This window comes from Stenella coeruleoalba (assembly GCF_951394435.1).
Source record: "Stenella coeruleoalba genome assembly, chromosome: 19".
NCBI lineage: Eukaryota > Metazoa > Chordata > Mammalia > Artiodactyla > Delphinidae > Stenella > Stenella coeruleoalba.
Window position 1 is genome coordinate 48378038 of NC_137165.1, and position 17193 is coordinate 48395230.

A 17193-nucleotide genomic window follows, 5' to 3' on the forward strand; every position below is an offset into this window, starting at 1 on the left:
TTCAGCCATAAAAAGGAATGAGGTTGTGGCACAAGCTACAACATGAACTTAACCTTGAAATTCTGAGTAAGGGACTTCCCTGTTGGCACAGTGGTTGAGAGTCCGCCTGCCGATGCAGGGGACGTGGGTTCGTGCCCCGGTCTGGGAAGATCGCACATGTCGCGGAGCAGCTGGGCCCGTGAGCCATGGCTGCTGAGCCTGTGCATCCGGAGCCTGTGCTCCGCAACAGGAGAGGCCACAACAGTGAGAGGCCTGCGTACCACAAAAAAAAAAAAAGACTCTGCGCTCCCAATGCAGGGGGCCCGGGCTCAATCCCTGGTCAGGGAACTAAATCCCACATGCATGCTGCAACTAAGAGTTCGCATGCCACAATTAAGGAGCCCACGAGCCACAACTAAGGAGCCCACCTGCCGCAACTAAGACCCAGTGTAACCAAATAAATAAGTAAACAAATAAATAAAAATAAATACAAAAGTTAAAAAAAAAAGAAATTCTGAATGAAATAAGTCAGACACAAAGGACAAATCTTGCATGATTCCACTTATATGAGGTTCCCCAGAGCAGGCAAACTCACAGAGGCAGATAGATTCATGGATATCAGGGCTGAGGGGAGGGGAAGGGGGAATTAGTGTTTAAGGGGGACAGAGTTTCTGTTTGGGAACATGAAAAGTTTTGGAAATAGATGGTGATAGTAATGGTTGTACAACATCGTAAATGTAGCTTATGCCACTGAATCGTACACTTAAACATCATTAACATGGCAGATTTCTATGTCGTATATATTTTAAAATGTTTTTTAAAAATTAATAGTGTAATAGACTAAAGCCATTGACTTAGATACTTAAAATAGGTCAACTGTATGTTAGGTGAACTATATATCCCAATAAAGCTGCAAATAACCTCTAAAAGGATCCTTGAATTCACACTGAAGAAAACGAAAGTACTAACAAGCCCCTTTGCAACAGTCTCACCAGCAGCCCACAGCCATCTACCCCTACCCCTGGTTTAATCTTTGACCAACATACTCTGCTCCCAAGGGCGGGAGAGGGCTGAGTATGAAATGAAGCACACACACACACACTTTCACTCAAGGAGAAAAGCATTTTAATAGAGAAAAACACAACTCCTACTCCACGCACTAAGCCACAGACGTCACATTACGGCTGTCACTTTTCTTACAGGCTGGAATGTCCAAACAGCTCAAAACTGCACAAAGGTTAAAAATCAGGGAAGTGCACAATCATCAGGAGAATGGGAAGGTGCCAGGAGGGGTCAGGAGCAGTGAAGAGTGGGAACCCAGGCACAAAGGACCATGGGGAGGGACTGGTCGGGAGACAAGAGAGGTCAGCACTCTGCAAATGAAGGCTGTGGCCACAGCCAGGACTCACCCACCGGCGCCGGCTGACCCCAGGCCCCACAGCCACTCTACCAGGGAGGCGGTGCGGCAGCCACAACTTGCAGCCCCTTCCAGAAAGACAGGAATGCCTCTGAGGCTGACTTTGGCTTGAGGACCACCCCCCCAGAAGCCCTTCCTTAGACCACACAGCCCACCAGGACACCGCCACCCATACCCCAGCCCCACAGCTCTCGGGGTCAGACGGTGGCTCTGCCACCCTTACCAGCATTTCCCTAATAACTGCACAGTTCATCCTGTCTTGGTATCTTCTCAGAGTACCCAGACTAACGCTAGAATGCTATTCAGAGGCTAGTTTTTGGATGATGTCTCAGAATACAGCCAAGTAGGGAGCGCCACGAATTGGTCCCTCCACCAAACCAACCAGTAAGCTGGCAAAAACAGAGAGAATCAAGTTTTTCAGCACTCTGGAATCTAATCAAAAACCTGCCACAACCAGGGGAGTGCTTAGTGAAGGAGGAGGCTACTAAATTTCAGCATTTAAGAAACCTCTAGGGACCTCCCTGGTGGCACAGTGTTTAACAATCCGCCTGCCAATGCAGGTGACACAAGTTTGATCCCTGGTCCAGGAAGATCCCACATGCCGCAGAGCAACTAAGCCCACGAGCCACAACTACTGAGCCCACGTACCACATCTACGGAAGCCTGCGCGCTCTAGGGCCCGCGTGCCGCAACTACTGAGCCTGTGTGCCGCAATTACCGGAGCGCACGCACCTAGAGCCCATGCTCCGCAATGAGAGAAGCCACCGCAATGAGAAGCCTGCACACCGCAATAAACAGTAGCCCCCGCCCACCGCAACTAGAGAAAGCCCACGCACAGCAACAAAGACCCAATGCAGCCATAAGAAAAAAAGAAAAAGAAACCTCTGTTAGGTCACTGGCTAAATGCTAAGATAACAGAACAGAGACTTCAGTGACCAAACGTAACAGGGAATACAGTCGTTGCAAAAAAATGGTCTGGAAAAAGTCACTAAATAAAGAGACGACTAACAGTCTTCAACAGCAACAGCAGCAAACTGCTGGCAAGGGAGGAGAACCTGATTTCCAGAGTTATAACATAATAAAATGTCAGAATGTCCAGTTTTCAACCAAAAAATAACAAGGCACATGAAGAAACAGAAAACTATGGTCCATTCACAGGAAGAAAAAGAAATTGACAGAAACCACCCCTGAGGAAGGCTAGACAGTGTCTTACAAGACAAATACCCTAAATCAATTTTCTCAAATAAGCTCCAAGAGCTAAAGGAAACAAGAGAACAATGTCTGTAAAAACACAGAATGTCAATAAAGAGACAGACTATAATAGAGATCACAAAGAAATTCCGGAACTGAAAATAGAGTAACTGAAATGAAAAATTCAGCTGAGGAAGGAGAACAACAGCAGATCTGAGCAGGCAGAAGGAAGGACCAGAGAACCTGAAGACAGGGCAATCCAAACTATCCAGTCTGAGGAGCAGGAGAAAAGAGAGTAAAGAAAAATGAACAGTAAGTGTTAGACCCATCACCTCTGGAGCCTACTCCAGGACAAGACCACTGTCGCCTGCACGATCTCTCCCAGGCAGGAGACAGCACAGCTCCACGACCCACTGGCCACGCAAAAGGTCTGCAGAGAGGCTCAACTCATGCGGAGGGCACCACAGGCAAGAGGCGGCCAGCCACTCAAGTGAAGATCATGGGCCAACTCACCGTATGTGACATCTCAGTTTTTTGGCCACAGCTTGACACTTTTCATCTACAACAACAACAACCACCAGGCACTCTCATTCTGGCTGCTTGTGGTCGGTGGACACTGCTGACATCGTGAGATACGACAGACACACACATGCCAGTGGGTCTCAGGCATGAAAAGCAGAGAGAGCGCTTTGGTCTCCTTCAAGTTAAACTGGAGCTGGCACCACACAGGCGGAGACTTCATCTTGACCCACCACACCCTCACATACCCACACACTCTCACACATCTATTTTCACAAATAAATGTGTAAGTCACTTAGGATGGAACAAGAGTAAATAAAAGCACAGTAGTACATCTCTGTGGCCTTGGGGTAGGCAATGACTTGTTAGATATGACACCAGGGGCACAAGCAACAAAAGAGAAGACTGATAACCAGACTTAAAACTTACAACTTCAGTGCATCAAACAATACCATCGGAAAAGTGACAAGACAACCACAGAGGAGAGAAAATATCCACAAATCATACATCTGATAAAAGACATATCTGTAAAGAACTCATAACAATAAAAAGACAAATAATCCAATTTTTTAAATTAGCAAAGGACGTGAATAGACATTTTGCCAATGAACATATCCAAATGGCCAAGAAGCACATGAAAAGATGCTCAACACCATTAGTCAGCAGGGAGATGCGAATCAAAACCACAGTAAGATACCACTTTACACCCACTAGCATGGCTATCTTCAAAAACAAAAAAAAACAGAGAAAAACAAGTGTTGGAGAGGATGTGCGGAAACTGGAACCCTCATACGCAGCTGGAGGAATGTAAAGTGGTACAACCATTTTGGAAAAGGGTTCGCAGTTCCTCAAAAAGTTCAAGACAGATTTAGCATGGGATCCAGCAATTCCACTCATAGGTCTATACCCAAGAGAACTCAAATCACATGTCCACACAAAAACTTGTATGCAAATGTTCAGGGCAGCATTCTTCATAATCACCAAAGGTGAAAACCCAAATGTCCATCAACGATGACGGGATAAACAAATGTGTATCCATACAATGGAATATTATTCAGCCACAAAAAGGAATGAAGCACCACTGCTACGTGGTGCAGTAGGGATGAATGTTAAAAACACTACCCCAGGGCTTCCCTGGTGGCGCAGTGGTTGAGAGTCCGCCTGCCGATGCAGGGGACACGGGCTCGTGTCCCGGTGCGGGAGGATCCCACGTGCTGCGGAGCGGCTGGGCCCGTGGGCCGTGGCCGCTGAGCCTGCGCGACCAGAGCCTGTGCTCCACAACGGGAGAGGCCACAGCGGTGAGAGGCCCACGTACCGCAAAAAAAAAAACATTACACTAAGTGAAAGAGGTCAGACAAGGAAGACCACTACTGGAGATTCCATTTACATAAAGTGTCCAGAAAAGGCAAAGTTACAGAGACAGAAAAAGATCAGTGGTTGTCTAGGGCTGGTGGTGTTGAGGGAAAATGGGGAATGACTTTTCCTGAGTATAGGGTTTCTTTGAGGGAAAATGAGATTAGATTAAGATGGTGGTTGCACAACTCTGTAAATATACTATAAACCACTGAACTGAACACTTTAAATGGGTGAACTTTATGGTATATAAATCATATCTCAGGGATTTCCCTGGCGGTGCAGTGGGTAAGACTCCGCACTCCCAATGCAGGGGGCCCGGGTTTGATCCCTGGTCAGGGAACTAGACCCCAAATGCGTGCTGCAACTAAGAGTTCGCATGCCACAACTGGGAGCCCACATGCCACAACTAACGAGCCCCGGAGCCGCAACTAACGAGCCCATGGGCTGCAACTAAGACCTAGTGCAACCAAATAAACAAATATTTTTTTAAAAATCGTATCTCAGTAAAGCTGCTACAAGAATAAGCAGAAAGAGCCCATAGAAACCAAGGGTCCTCTGCCCTGCTTGTGCTTCACAACGCCAAGCACACAGCCAGCACCTGCAATACCCCCACAACTCAGCTGCTGAGCTGCACTCTTCTTTGCACAGACGTCCTTGTTCCGTACAGAAGTCGCCCTCGGGGTACATGGCGTCTTTGGTGACACACTCCTGCACAGGGCCCTCTCCATCCTTCACAGGCATCCCTCCCTTCTGTCCACAGAGGCACAGCGGGCGGCTCCCAGGGACACCCACCACAGACAAGCGCTCCCATGCGGCCGGGCCCGAGAGCTGGCACGCACAGGCCTGGAGTTCGGTGGTCTATCTGCACCAGCCGCACTGTGCCCCTGCTCAGGCCCACTGCCGAGCTTCCTCCCCATCCCCTCACTGGCGTGAGCCTTGTTCCCAAAAACCATGATGTCACCCCAGGGGCAAAGCACAGTGGCAGTGCACACATTCTTAATGGGCAATAGCACCCTCACGAAGGTGAAACTGGTTCTGGGGGACAAGACAATCTCAGACATCACAACAGCTCGCGGCCCTCCAAATCCAGACCTACAGTGTACGTGTGCTATTAAACTTTCACAGCAGGGAGAAGAGGCATCAGGAATCAGAAAGGCCAACATAAGAAAGAAAGCTGAGAGCACAGGTCTGGAGGGCTCTCTCCTGCAACACTCATGATGGTCAGGGAGGGCAGAGGCGTGGTATGTGCTGACAGCCGGCCACACTGGGGAGGGGGCCGGATGAAGCACCTCGACACGCATAAATGGTCTTGACCAGACAAAACTGAGCTTCATACTCACCGTCCGGGAGTCGGGAAGGGAGCAACAGGCCTCGTCTGCTCAGTTCCGCCAGCGCCAGACACCCGCCATGCCAGGCGTTGTCTGTCTCCTGGAAACTGAAAGCACAAAGAGCCTGAGACCCAGCACGATGCCCCCCACAGCCCAGAGTGAAAGTCCACCCCCAGGCCAAAAGCCTCACTAAAACCCTGAGTGAGTTTATAAAATATCAGTCAGTAACGAGATAAAGTACTCCAAATCAGCTGAAGATAACGGCCATGTTCAGGTCTCCGGAGAATGAGTAAAAATCCTGGGTCAGCCTCACACACCCCAGGAAGAGTAGCCCACACACGTGCCCACTGCACCTTCGGGCCAGAGCAGCTCGCTCTCTCGGCCGTTTAAGCAGTTGCGCCGCGCAAGAAACGCTGGGCTTACAACACAGTGACTACACCAAATGAAGGTTAGGAAAATGTTCACAGGAAGGGCAAGGAGACCCCCTTTTCATGGAGCCCCTGCTGGCTTGAATGATGAATATTGAGATTAGGAAGTTAGAATCAAACAGCATATACAGAACTTGTTTTGTACTGTTTGAAACAGACTTTCAATAAACAACTGAAAAGCCAGTCAACTCATAAGCAAAATTTCGTATTTAATAAAAAATTCCTGAAGTGGTTTGGAAGCTCTCATGTTTAAAGGTGCAGCTCTGGCATAATAACTAGCGAGAATAACCCTTTCTTACATCAACAACTGCTTCTTACATCAATAACTGTTCTGAGAGTTTCCACGCCTGGCTGCCAAAATAAACATGGAAATACACTTCACCCAAAAAACCAGAGAAATTACAGGACTCTTTCCAATTCTGAATAAATTAATTTGATGGCAAAGAAATGTTTAGGAAAACCAAATAAATTGCATCACTGGCTGGCAACAAACGCACGAATACTCAGATAGGATAGAAGTTAGGCTTATCTTTTCACTCAAAATACACTTAGCAGTGTCTCCCACGTGCCAGGCCCTGCTCTGGGCTCTGCGGAGACACGCTGACCAAGACAGACACAAAAGCTGCCCTGGACCTCGCCAGCAACCAGTGACTCAATTCCAATTATAACTTTCTTAAGTTCCAGATGTTTATCAAATGTCTGTCCCAAGGACTATATGACCGTTGCCACAATTTAATATTGCACTTTGTGTACTTCAGGATTTCAGTTGGAGAGAAGTGCTTTCTGCTTTCCATAAAAGATTTAATAACATTTGGAAGAACCTGATAAAAGGTCAGCAGTACGATGACTCACTTATCACTAAAACAGTCGCCAGTCACGCCATCGTTTCTCAACTAAACGTGTGTGCGCTGTAGCTTGTCAACAGCTGTGGACAGTGCAGGACCTTGCGTCAGGCTGTAAAATGCCTGTGGCCCAAGGCGGCCGAGGAGGACCACGGTGTGCTGCCTGCACTGCTGCCTCTGCTCTGCCCACTCCAGGAGGACGTGGACCCTCTCCAAGGCCAACCTGCACAGCGGGGATGGACGCAGACGCTAGGACGCAGAGTACCGAGTACCGCCAGAGTGCCCAGTGCCTGAGGGCAAGCTCCTGTCCCAGAGCCAAGCCCCAGACGACCGTGGGAGGGCCCGGGGTCTCAGAGGAGTGGAGACAACAGCAAACAGAAGGGCCGAGACAGCAGGCTCAGGAGAGAGGGGCCAAGATGGGCTCAGGGCCACTGGCCTCCCATCGGCAAGGGCACCCAATGAGGACCATCTGGAAGAGCAGAGTGGGGCGGCGTGGAGGGCGTGGGATGAGCGAAGAAGACGTTCTTATCCTTCCACCCACCTCATACCCACTGTCCCTAGAAGGACATGGAGAAAGGGGGACGGTGCGTGCAGGGTGCAGAGCAGAGGAGGACACCCCATCACTTTCATCTCCTTCTGAACTTTTAACTGCAAACAGCACTAGAACTCAAGGAAAAGCCTGGGAAGGAGCCGTGAAGAGCATTTCCTGCTGAGAGGGGGCTGCTCCCGCGGCCACAGCAGCACCACCATGGCACACCCAGGACCCAGGCCGCAGGGCTGAGGCCCATCTGCTGACTGGAGAAACCCGCGGGCTCAGTGCAGATGCCAGACACAGAGGACCCGGCAAGGCCTCCCGGGGCAGGCTGCTTGCACCCACCCTGGACTGGTGGGTCTGGGCACCATCTCTGGGATCCTGTCCTGAGGCCATCGAGGGGCTAACGCGTGGTTTTCTAAGTGGTGGGAGGGGTAGGGGAGTGCAGGTACTGAAGGGCACCTGCACATTCTGGGGCGGGACCTGGGAGGGGAGCACAGGGCCTGAGGAGGTCCTCTGGGGCTCAGTGGGAGGCCCCAGCCACATAATCTGGCCCAGAAACAGGGCAGGGAGCAAGGTAACAGTCCCAGGAGTCGGGTGTTCTTACATGTAAAGGAATTAATGTCCTATTTCTGACCCACTGCAGAAATGGCTGGCAGCTCACCACATACCCCAGGAGGACATAAAAGGAGGAAGGAGACCAGAGCGGCCTCTGTGCTGGGTCGCCAGCCGGCCCGGCCACCCTGCCAACCTCACACCCCAGCCCAGCTGGTACCTGCTTCTCCCGGCTGCGCTGACTCCTTTCTATGGCCTGTTCTGCAATCAGGAGTTTCACGCCCACTGTGTGAGGTCCTGTCCAGGGAAAGACTGCCTCCCCAAGGGCCCACTCAGGCCCCTTCACTCAATGTTGCATTGGGCTTCTGGCCTTGGGAATCTGGAGCAGTGAGACCATTTCTACCCTCCACAACCCAGACACAAAGATCAGAGGAATTCATTAAAACGACAAAATAAAGGCAAAGCAGCATTTGGAGATTAACTAGGACGAGTGAAACTGGACTAAGGTTGCAGGCCAAGAGCAAGGAACATACATCTGACCAGAGAAGCATGTTTTGGGAGAAAAGATGCTAGCATTCAGGGGAGACACGTTGGGGTGAAGGGCTCACAGCCCTTGAGGCAGAGGCACAGCGGCTAGAGAAGTAACAGGGTTTGAGAGCTGGACGGGAGGGGACCCAGGAGCGCATGGGAGGGGAGACTGCAGAAGGAGCAGCAGAAGGAAGGGCTGGACAAAGATGGCTTCAAATAGCCAGAGTGCTGTGCAGAAACACTCTAAGGAAGGAAAGAAGAAAGCGAAGCGCTTGAGGCAGACAGCCACCCCAGGGGAAGGGGCTGGGAGGAAAGGCCGGAGGCCCTGGCTCCTCCATCCTCCCAAACCCCCCGCGCCCCTGGCTGCCCTGAACCCACACCTCTTCACCCAGGACCAGTGGGGTGCCCGTGTCATCTCGTGCCCATCAGCAAGCCCCCGAAAAAGAACTCCAGGAAGACACTCTACAACAAGCCAGCAGAGTCATCGTGCAGACCCACGGTTCTACAGAGTCCCGCGAAGCAGCACGCGTCTCCTGCCACAAGAAGACACAGTGGCCACACATGCAACATTACTCTGAAACAGTAGTGTGAAACTGTTTCCTGCAGTCCTTAAACCTCACCAATCAGGCTCATGGCCCAGGGCAGGAGAAGCCCGCGCCCCTGGGACCCCGTGGGCCAGCTTGGTGACCGAGGCCTGAGTGCCCATGAACACCAATAGCACAGCTCTCACACGCATGGGGGCACCAAGAAGAGAAGCAACCGGCTGACAAGGGTGGGACCACAAATGGGGGCCGAACACAACACCCATTCTCAAATCACCTGCTTCTGAAAGCAAGGGGCAAGCAGAGCAAGAGTCCTCGTGAGCAGCTGCACTAACGCGGCCCCCCCAGCCCACCTGAACTGCACTAACGCGGCCCCCCCCCTCAGCCCACCTGCGCTGCACTAACGCAGCCCCCCCAGCCCACCTGCACTGCACTAACACGGCCCCCCCCCTCAGCCCACCTGCGCTGCACTAACGCAGCCCCCCCCAGCCCACCTGCACTGCACTAATGCGCCCCCCCCCCTCAGCCCACCTGCGCTGCACTAACGCAGCCCCCCTCAGCCCACCTGCGCTGCTCGGGGCTCTGCCCTTTGCCCCTCGCCTGCAGGCCCCAGGCTCAAACTCCCACACCTGCCACCTGCACCTCCCGGCCCACACCTGCACCTCGGGCAGGCCGCGGGTCCCCAGGATCCCCTGAGAGGTGAGGACGGATGCAGCACAACCACTGGCACATGTGGCTATGAGATTTAAATCTGATGAAATTAAATAAAATTTGGAATTCAGACCTCAGTCACACTAGCCTCTTTTAAGATCTCAACAGCCCCAGATCTAGAACAGGCCGTCATCACAGAAAACTCTCTCGGACAGAGCAGCCCTGGTTTCATTCCAATGAAAACAGGTTTCCTTGAAGGATACGTTTCTATGTGTGAACACGCGCAAAACTGACCTCCTTAATTAAGGTTTTTAAATGTAACGGAGCCTCAGCTGACAAAAGAAATATATCAGGGTGGGATGAATTGAGAGATTAGGATTAACATATATACTAATATGTATAAAATAGACAACTAATGTATAGCACAAGGAGCTCCACTTCACTGTACAGTAGAAACTAACACAACATTGTAAAACAACTATACCCCAATTTTTTTTAAAAAAAGATGTATTAGGGGCACACGCGTGCACACACACACACACACACACACACACAAGAAATATATCAGAAATAACTAGAGTCCTCAAATTTAACTTCAAAAGGAAAAGAAATGGCTTCAGAGAATCTGATAACTAGCTCAACTGAAAGAAAACGTAGGAGGAAGTAAGGAAAGAAAAGCCACTGCTCTTACCCAGAAACACATCTACCCCTCTGATCTCCCCACATACCTGAAACAGTCCAGCACAGACCCGGCCACATCATCCGCCAGCTCTTTGGGAAGTCTTCCAGCCAACCTACCGATTCTGAAAAGCAGAAGCAACGTCGTCAGCATCAGCAGCCCGTCGAGGGCACACGCTACACTAGGAACGTCCCGAGTAACTGTCCTTCTCTCCAGAGGATGGCAAAGAGGCTGATTCTGCTCCATAAAAGCCACCTGCCCCATCAGGGAGCCCATCACACTGACATACAGAGACAGGACAGGCATCTGGGGGACCAAGGCAAAGGGAGCCCACAGGGCAGGTGCACTTCTCAGACAGTCAACGGCTCCCAGCTCAGGCCACCAAGGTCCATCCCCTGCTGCATGCCAACCGGGCCGGCTTCCATCAAGTCACTGCCCAGGCTGGGTCCCGGCCAGCGGCGCCCCAGAAAGGCCCACCCTCCCAGCCCATCGTACTCCAAGCAGACAAGACTTTGGGCTCCGAGGTTGGCCAAAAGCCCCCGTGTGAGCCTCCTCTCCCCGGCATTCGCTATGTGAGTGGATTGGCAAGGACACCCGTAACCTCTGTGGGGAGGGCCCATGGGCACCTTCACCCATTTTCCTTTTCTCCACAACATCTCCTTTGTACTCTGTCCCCTAGCCCGCCCTGGCCCCACTGCGTGTGCTGGGGCGCCTGTGTTGGCTGTTCCCTCAGGCATAGCAGAGGGGGATGCCAGCCCCTCCTGGGGGCTCTGGAATCAAGTGAGGCCGTGCAGCATCTGCTCTCTACATGGGGGGCCGCCCCTGGCTGTGGAGGCAGGAGGTGGGGGTCGTGGCAGTGAGGACGTGAGGAGCAAGGAAAGGAACACCTGAAGGTAAAAAAGGCAAACGTGCTCATTCCAGCCAGAAGGGCAAGAACATGAAGAAGCCACTGACCAACCTCAGTGATTTTCTTGAAAATTAGAACAAAAAGCAGTAAATGTAAATTAGGAAAAAATCATTCTACCTTTTAAAACTCTGGGAGCTGTTTGCAGCCCTCCAATTCCACAGGAAGTACTGAATGATTAAGGAGACTCAGTAGACCTGCAGGCATCTGGGGCATAAGCTGTGAGCCCCCAGCCCAGCCCCCCGACCAAGTGCAGTCACCTACCCTTTGGCCGCAGACCACCGCACAATCGTGTCCTTGTCCTTCAGCCCAACCAGCAGCTGCTCTGGAAGAACACAGGAAGGCCGGTCTGTGAGCCCCACGGAACCACCCAGAGTTTTAGATGAGCTCTCAGTTCCCAGCTTTAAGGTAACCCACCCTGCACACCACTCAAAACAGTACCATAAAGGCAATTACATGAAGAATCTCAATTCTAATCACAATAAAAGGACATTTCCTTCTGTATGTCTTTAAGTCATCACTTAAGGGCAATTTCTGTCTTAGCTCCTAACAGTCACTGGGCAGAGAGCACCAGCGAGGAAGGCCAGAGGCCGATGAGGGAGGCTTCCCAGAGAAACCAGCTTCTGCCAGAGGCTGCAGAGAGCAGCTCTCCTAGGGACAGGGTCTGAGAAATGCTCAGCCTCTAGGAAAGGCCACACAGAGGGCTCCCAAGCAGTACAGGCCTTGCAAGCCGGTCAGTGGAAGCCCTGGTGGAGGGCACGTGGCAGCACAGGAAGCCTGATGCAGAGGCAGGACGGAGCCTGTGGAGGTGCACAGGTGCACTGCGGCCAGGGCGGTCTAGGGCCGCAACGGGGGGCGGGGAGACAGCAGATGCACACAGCCCCAGGCTCACCTCCCACCCTGCAAAGACCAGAGGTGGGGCCAGGTCCCCTGCAGGTCGAGATGAGGTGGCCCCCACTCACCTATCACGCTCTCCACCTCCTCGGGGACGTCGTCCTCTCCGTCGCTGTCAGGGGTCTCGGTCTGTATCCCTGGATCTCTAGGACTCTGGACACTCAGCTGCAGGCCCGCAACCAAGGAGCGGCAGCCACGCTGGTACCTGCAAGAAGCAAACAAACACACCTCAGACCTGCTGCGACAACTTGGAGCTAGAAGATCCTGATGACTGAACTCAACAATTCAGTGTCACTGTGAAAATTCCATGTGCTTTACAGGTACAGGATGGACAGGAAGGAAACTGAGCAGTAACTGTCACCAGCATGGATTGTCAAGGAAGATGACAACCTCATCTGAGCCACAGAACATAGATTCACCTTCTAGATGACTCAGAAACCCTCACGTGTCGGAAAGCTTTCTTAGCAGAAAGGCAGGTGACAAAGCGTGACAACAAGAATGCACCCAACAGGGCTTCCCTGGTAGCACAGTGCTTAAGAACCCGCCTGCCAATGCAGGGGACACGGGTTCGAGCCCTGGTCCAGGAAGATCCCACATGCCGCGGAGCAACTAAGCCCATGAGCCACAACTACTGAGCCTGTGCTCTAGAGCCCATAAGCCACAACTACTGGAGCCTGCGCTCTAGAGCCCGTGAGCTACAACTACTAAAGCCTGTGTACCTAGAGCCTGTACTCCACAACAAGAGAAGCCACTGCAACGAGAAGCCCGCACACCGCAACGAAGAGCAGCCCCTGCTCGCCACAACTAGAGAAAGCTGGTGCGCAGCAACGAAGACCCAACGCAGCCAAAAATAAATAAATAAAAATAAATTTAAAATTTTTTTAATTATTTTTTTAAAAAAAGAATGCACCCAACAGAAATGGCAGGGAGGGCACGTTTGAACCCACTGGCCTTGGCCTTATTTCCACAGGCTCTGCCTCCAGGTCCCACCTGAGCAGAGCCCCACCCCCTGTCTCCGGGCCAGATGCCTGCCTTCCACACCAGGGGCCACAGCTGGTCCATGCCAGCTCCCACAGATCCTGCCTCCTGAATGGCTCTCACCACTTCCTGCCGCCCACACCCGCCTCCCCACCTGCTGAGGCCACCAGCATCATCTCCTGCAGCGCCATGAAGGGGCCAGCAGCACACGCCAGCTCAGCTGTCTGACTGCACAGCCCCTGAACCTCTGCCTGCCTCAGTTTCCCATCTGTAAAATGAGGCCCCACCCAGAGGGCTGTAACGAGGCCAGGTGGGAGGATGTGCACAAAGCACTCAGACCAGGCCCTGTGCAGAGAAAGGCCCAGGAACGCCTCCCCTCCTAGAAGCAGGACAGGCACGCTTGGGCCTGACTCTGGGGCAGCCCCATCTCAGGACAGGGCCTGGGGCATAAAAGGTGACCGGTCGAGTTACAGCATGATTACTGGGGGCCACAGCCTAAGGCCAAGTCCAGTTCCAGATAACTGGGGCTTCAGAGACAGAGCCAACTCAGACACTGTTTAGCTGTGGCCTTGAGGCCTCAGATTGCGTGAAACAAGGATGGTGTGGGCAGTTCCCAAGATGGAGGTTCAATCAACTGCCAATGGCCAGTGACTTAATCAACCATGACTATGCAATGAGGCCTCCAATAAAACCCAAAAGGAAGACTCCCCTGGAAGTCCAGTGGTTAAGACTCCGAGCTTCCACTGCAGGGGGCGCAAGTTTGACCCTTAGTGTGGGAACTAAAATCCCGCTTGCCACATGGCCGGACCAAAAAAAAAGGAGTGGGTTAGGACAGCTTCCAGGTTGGTGAACACAGGGAGAAGCAGGAAGGGTGGGGAACTCAGAGGGCATGGAAGCCTTATGCCCTCTCCCCAGGCCCTGCCCTCTGCATCTCTTCCACCTAGCCGTTCCTGAGTTATAGCCTTGTATAATAAACCAGTAATCTCAAATAAAATATTTCTCTGAGTTCTATGAGCCGCTCTAGCAAATTATCAAACCCTCCAACCTGTAGCCAGACTGTCAGAAACACAGGTGACAACCTCGACTTGCAATTGGGGTTGGCAGAGGGAGGAGAGGTGTTGAGGCGGGGGGAGACAGTCTAGTGGGCTGAGCCCTTAACCTGTAGGATCTGGTGCTGTCTCCACAAAGACACAGTCAAAACTGAGTTACACAGTAGGACACCCAGCTGGTGTCCGACAGCTGCCTGGTGTTGGTCTGGAAAAGAACACACATCAGAGTTGTTGTCAGAATCAGAGCAGCAACAGGTAACTGAACCAAGGAGAACGTCACCAGGCACCACAGGATTGTGGTCAAGATCATAAAGCTCCCGGCAAGAAGCAGGCACTGGGCAACGACTGTCGACACTGTTACTGTCCTCCAGTGAAGACACACGAGGACTCTACCTCACAGAAAAAGTTCTCGATATCGTCCAGCAACCAGGGACCAGACAGGCTGCCACTGGACTTTCCCTCCTGACTTAACCACAAATCTAGACAAAGTGTATATACCAACCGCTGGCAGGCACAAGATGACAACCAAGGCATGGCTACAATCCCTCAGAGCAGGGAAGCCCCCAGGTGCACCCAACTTCCCCTCTGCTTCCTCCCAAAGGCACTTTCTAAACCACGGCACAGGAAAGTACAGCCCGAGCATAGCCGCCGTCCTGCTGGGCAGAAAAAAGAAATCTTGACTAGTGAGATGGCTACTAAGTGGGGATTGACGCTGAAGGAAGGGGAGCTGAAACAGCATCCCAAATTCTCCCTGGATCCTCAGGCAGTTGTGAGGCGTGTGAGACCCAGATGTGCCATCAGAGAGCAGCTGGGAGGCCAAGAGAGCCAAACAGAGTCCAGAGGGCAAGTAACTCTGGGCAGTCACTGAAGTGTGGGTCCAGCAGGAAGGACTGAAAGGCCACGCATGAGACATGAGCGGCTGCTGCAGGAGCAGGGGCCACACCCCAGCAGGGGGAACTGAGAAGGCCTGCGCCCCAGACAGCAGGAGGGGCAGTGCGGCCAGTTACCTGCCTGTCACTAAGGGGAAGGCAACCAAAAAGGGAATGAATCTAAAAGATAAAAAGGGGCTTACCTGGTGGCGCAGTGGTTGAGAGTCCGCCTGCCGATGCAGGGGACACGGGTTCGTGCCCCGATCCCGGAAGATCCCACATGCCGCGGAGCGGCTAGGCCCGTGAGCCATGGCCACTGAGCCTGTGCGTCTGGAGCCTGTGCTCCGCAACGGGGGAGGCCACAACAGTGAGAGGCCCGCGTACCGCAAAAAAAAATAAAAAGAAAAAAAGTAAAAAGAAAATGTATCCGAGGGGATAAAATGAAAAAAAGACGGAAGAGAGAGAAAACAAAGAGCAAGACGGAGACTGAACCCACCACATTAATGATCACACTCAGTGTACAGAGAGATACAGACTGAACAAAGTAACTGGGGTGCTAAATTACTCTCCTTCCCACATAAATGCTTGGAGTACTTGTGATAGTTCATTTTAACGTGTCCAGTTGACCGGGTCACAGTGCCGAGATATTTGCTCAAACATTATTCTGGTTGTGTCTGTGACCGTGATTGTGGGTGAAATTAACATTTAAGCTGTGGGCTTAGTAAAGCAGGTTGCTCTCCCCAGTGTGATGGGCCTTGCCCAATCCACTGAAGGCCTGAGGATCACAGACAGGCTCCCTCTCCCCCAGTGAGAGGGATACTTCCTGCCTTCAGACTCAAGTTGAAACATCAGCTCCTCCTGGCCTCCAAGCCTGCCAGATGTGGGGACTTGCCAGCTCCACAAGCATAAGCCAATTCCTTATGATAAGTCTCTTTACACGCACACACCAATTGGTTCTGTTTCTCAGGGGAGCCCTAATACAGCACAGAATGTTAATTTTCCACAGCATCTGCAAAGTAACCACTAACATTTAGTCTCATAAACAACTTACAGAACAAGCTGTATACAGAACACCTAAAAGGTATTTCAGTAAAACATCACTAAAACATAACACACTTCTCTGGAATTTCCTATAATTGGAGACAAACTTAATCAAATAATTCCTCCCAAACCACACAAATGAATACGTGAAATAAAACTGAAGACTGCTAAAATGCAGTACCACCCCCAGCACAGCAAACAGTCTGTTTCCGGGGGAGCCACTACTTCAAAAGAACCCTTAAGACATCGTTTCCATCCACAGGCAGAGACAGCTCTCCTTTCTGAGTAAACCTCGAGGAAGGAGCCCATGACCCAGACTGAGGTGACCAGAATGGAGCCTTCCCTACGGTGCGACCCGCCAGTGAGGCTGCCCTACACTTGAATGACAAGCACTCTCAGTGAGTGCGAAACAAGCCTTCCTTGTCATCAGTTCCACTTCAAGATTCTACCTGGAAGATGTGGGGTCAGAAAATAACCGAAAGAAAAAGTGTTCCTTTCAAAATCAGAAACACTGCTGAGACTGGGGAAAAAATGAAAGCAGGAGGACACGTCAATCAGCCCGCTGTGTCCAGCCACCTGAAACACCTAGCCCCGCGCCAGCCTCCCGACACACCCTGGTCGCGTGGTTACCACTCAGTCCACTCACCTCCACTTGGCCACCTGGGGCTTCAGGAAGGTCAGGCCCAGCCGCTGCACAAGCTTCACCCCAAGCTTCCGGAGCAGGGTCTGGTTGCTGTCGGGGAGCCTGCAGTTGTCCAGGCACTGGAGAACGGTGGCAGCTGTGAACACAGCACATCTCGCTCAGTTTGGTGGGAAGGTTTTGTGTCATCTCCCAAACCCACCAACCCCACCTGACACGCACGACACCAAAACCAGACACTTCCACAGGCCCCCCCGACCCCAGTCAGTGT

General features: G+C 52.0%; 1 protein-coding gene across 1 annotated transcript in view; it reads right to left on the reverse strand.

Annotated features, from left to right (window-relative positions):
- TBCD (tubulin folding cofactor D) overlaps positions 1 to 17193 on the reverse strand; it is a 173648-nt gene that overhangs the window by 112216 nt on the left and 44239 nt on the right. The window contains exons 9-13 of the mRNA XM_079904179.1: positions 16929 to 17061; positions 12414 to 12550; positions 11716 to 11776; positions 10597 to 10671; positions 5803 to 5897 (exon numbers count right to left, since the gene is read on the reverse strand). Coding sequence (XP_079760305.1) covers positions 5803 to 5897; positions 10597 to 10671; positions 11716 to 11776; positions 12414 to 12550; positions 16929 to 17061 — 501 coding nt within the window. The remainder of the gene's footprint in view (positions 1 to 5802; positions 5898 to 10596; positions 10672 to 11715; positions 11777 to 12413; positions 12551 to 16928; positions 17062 to 17193) is intronic.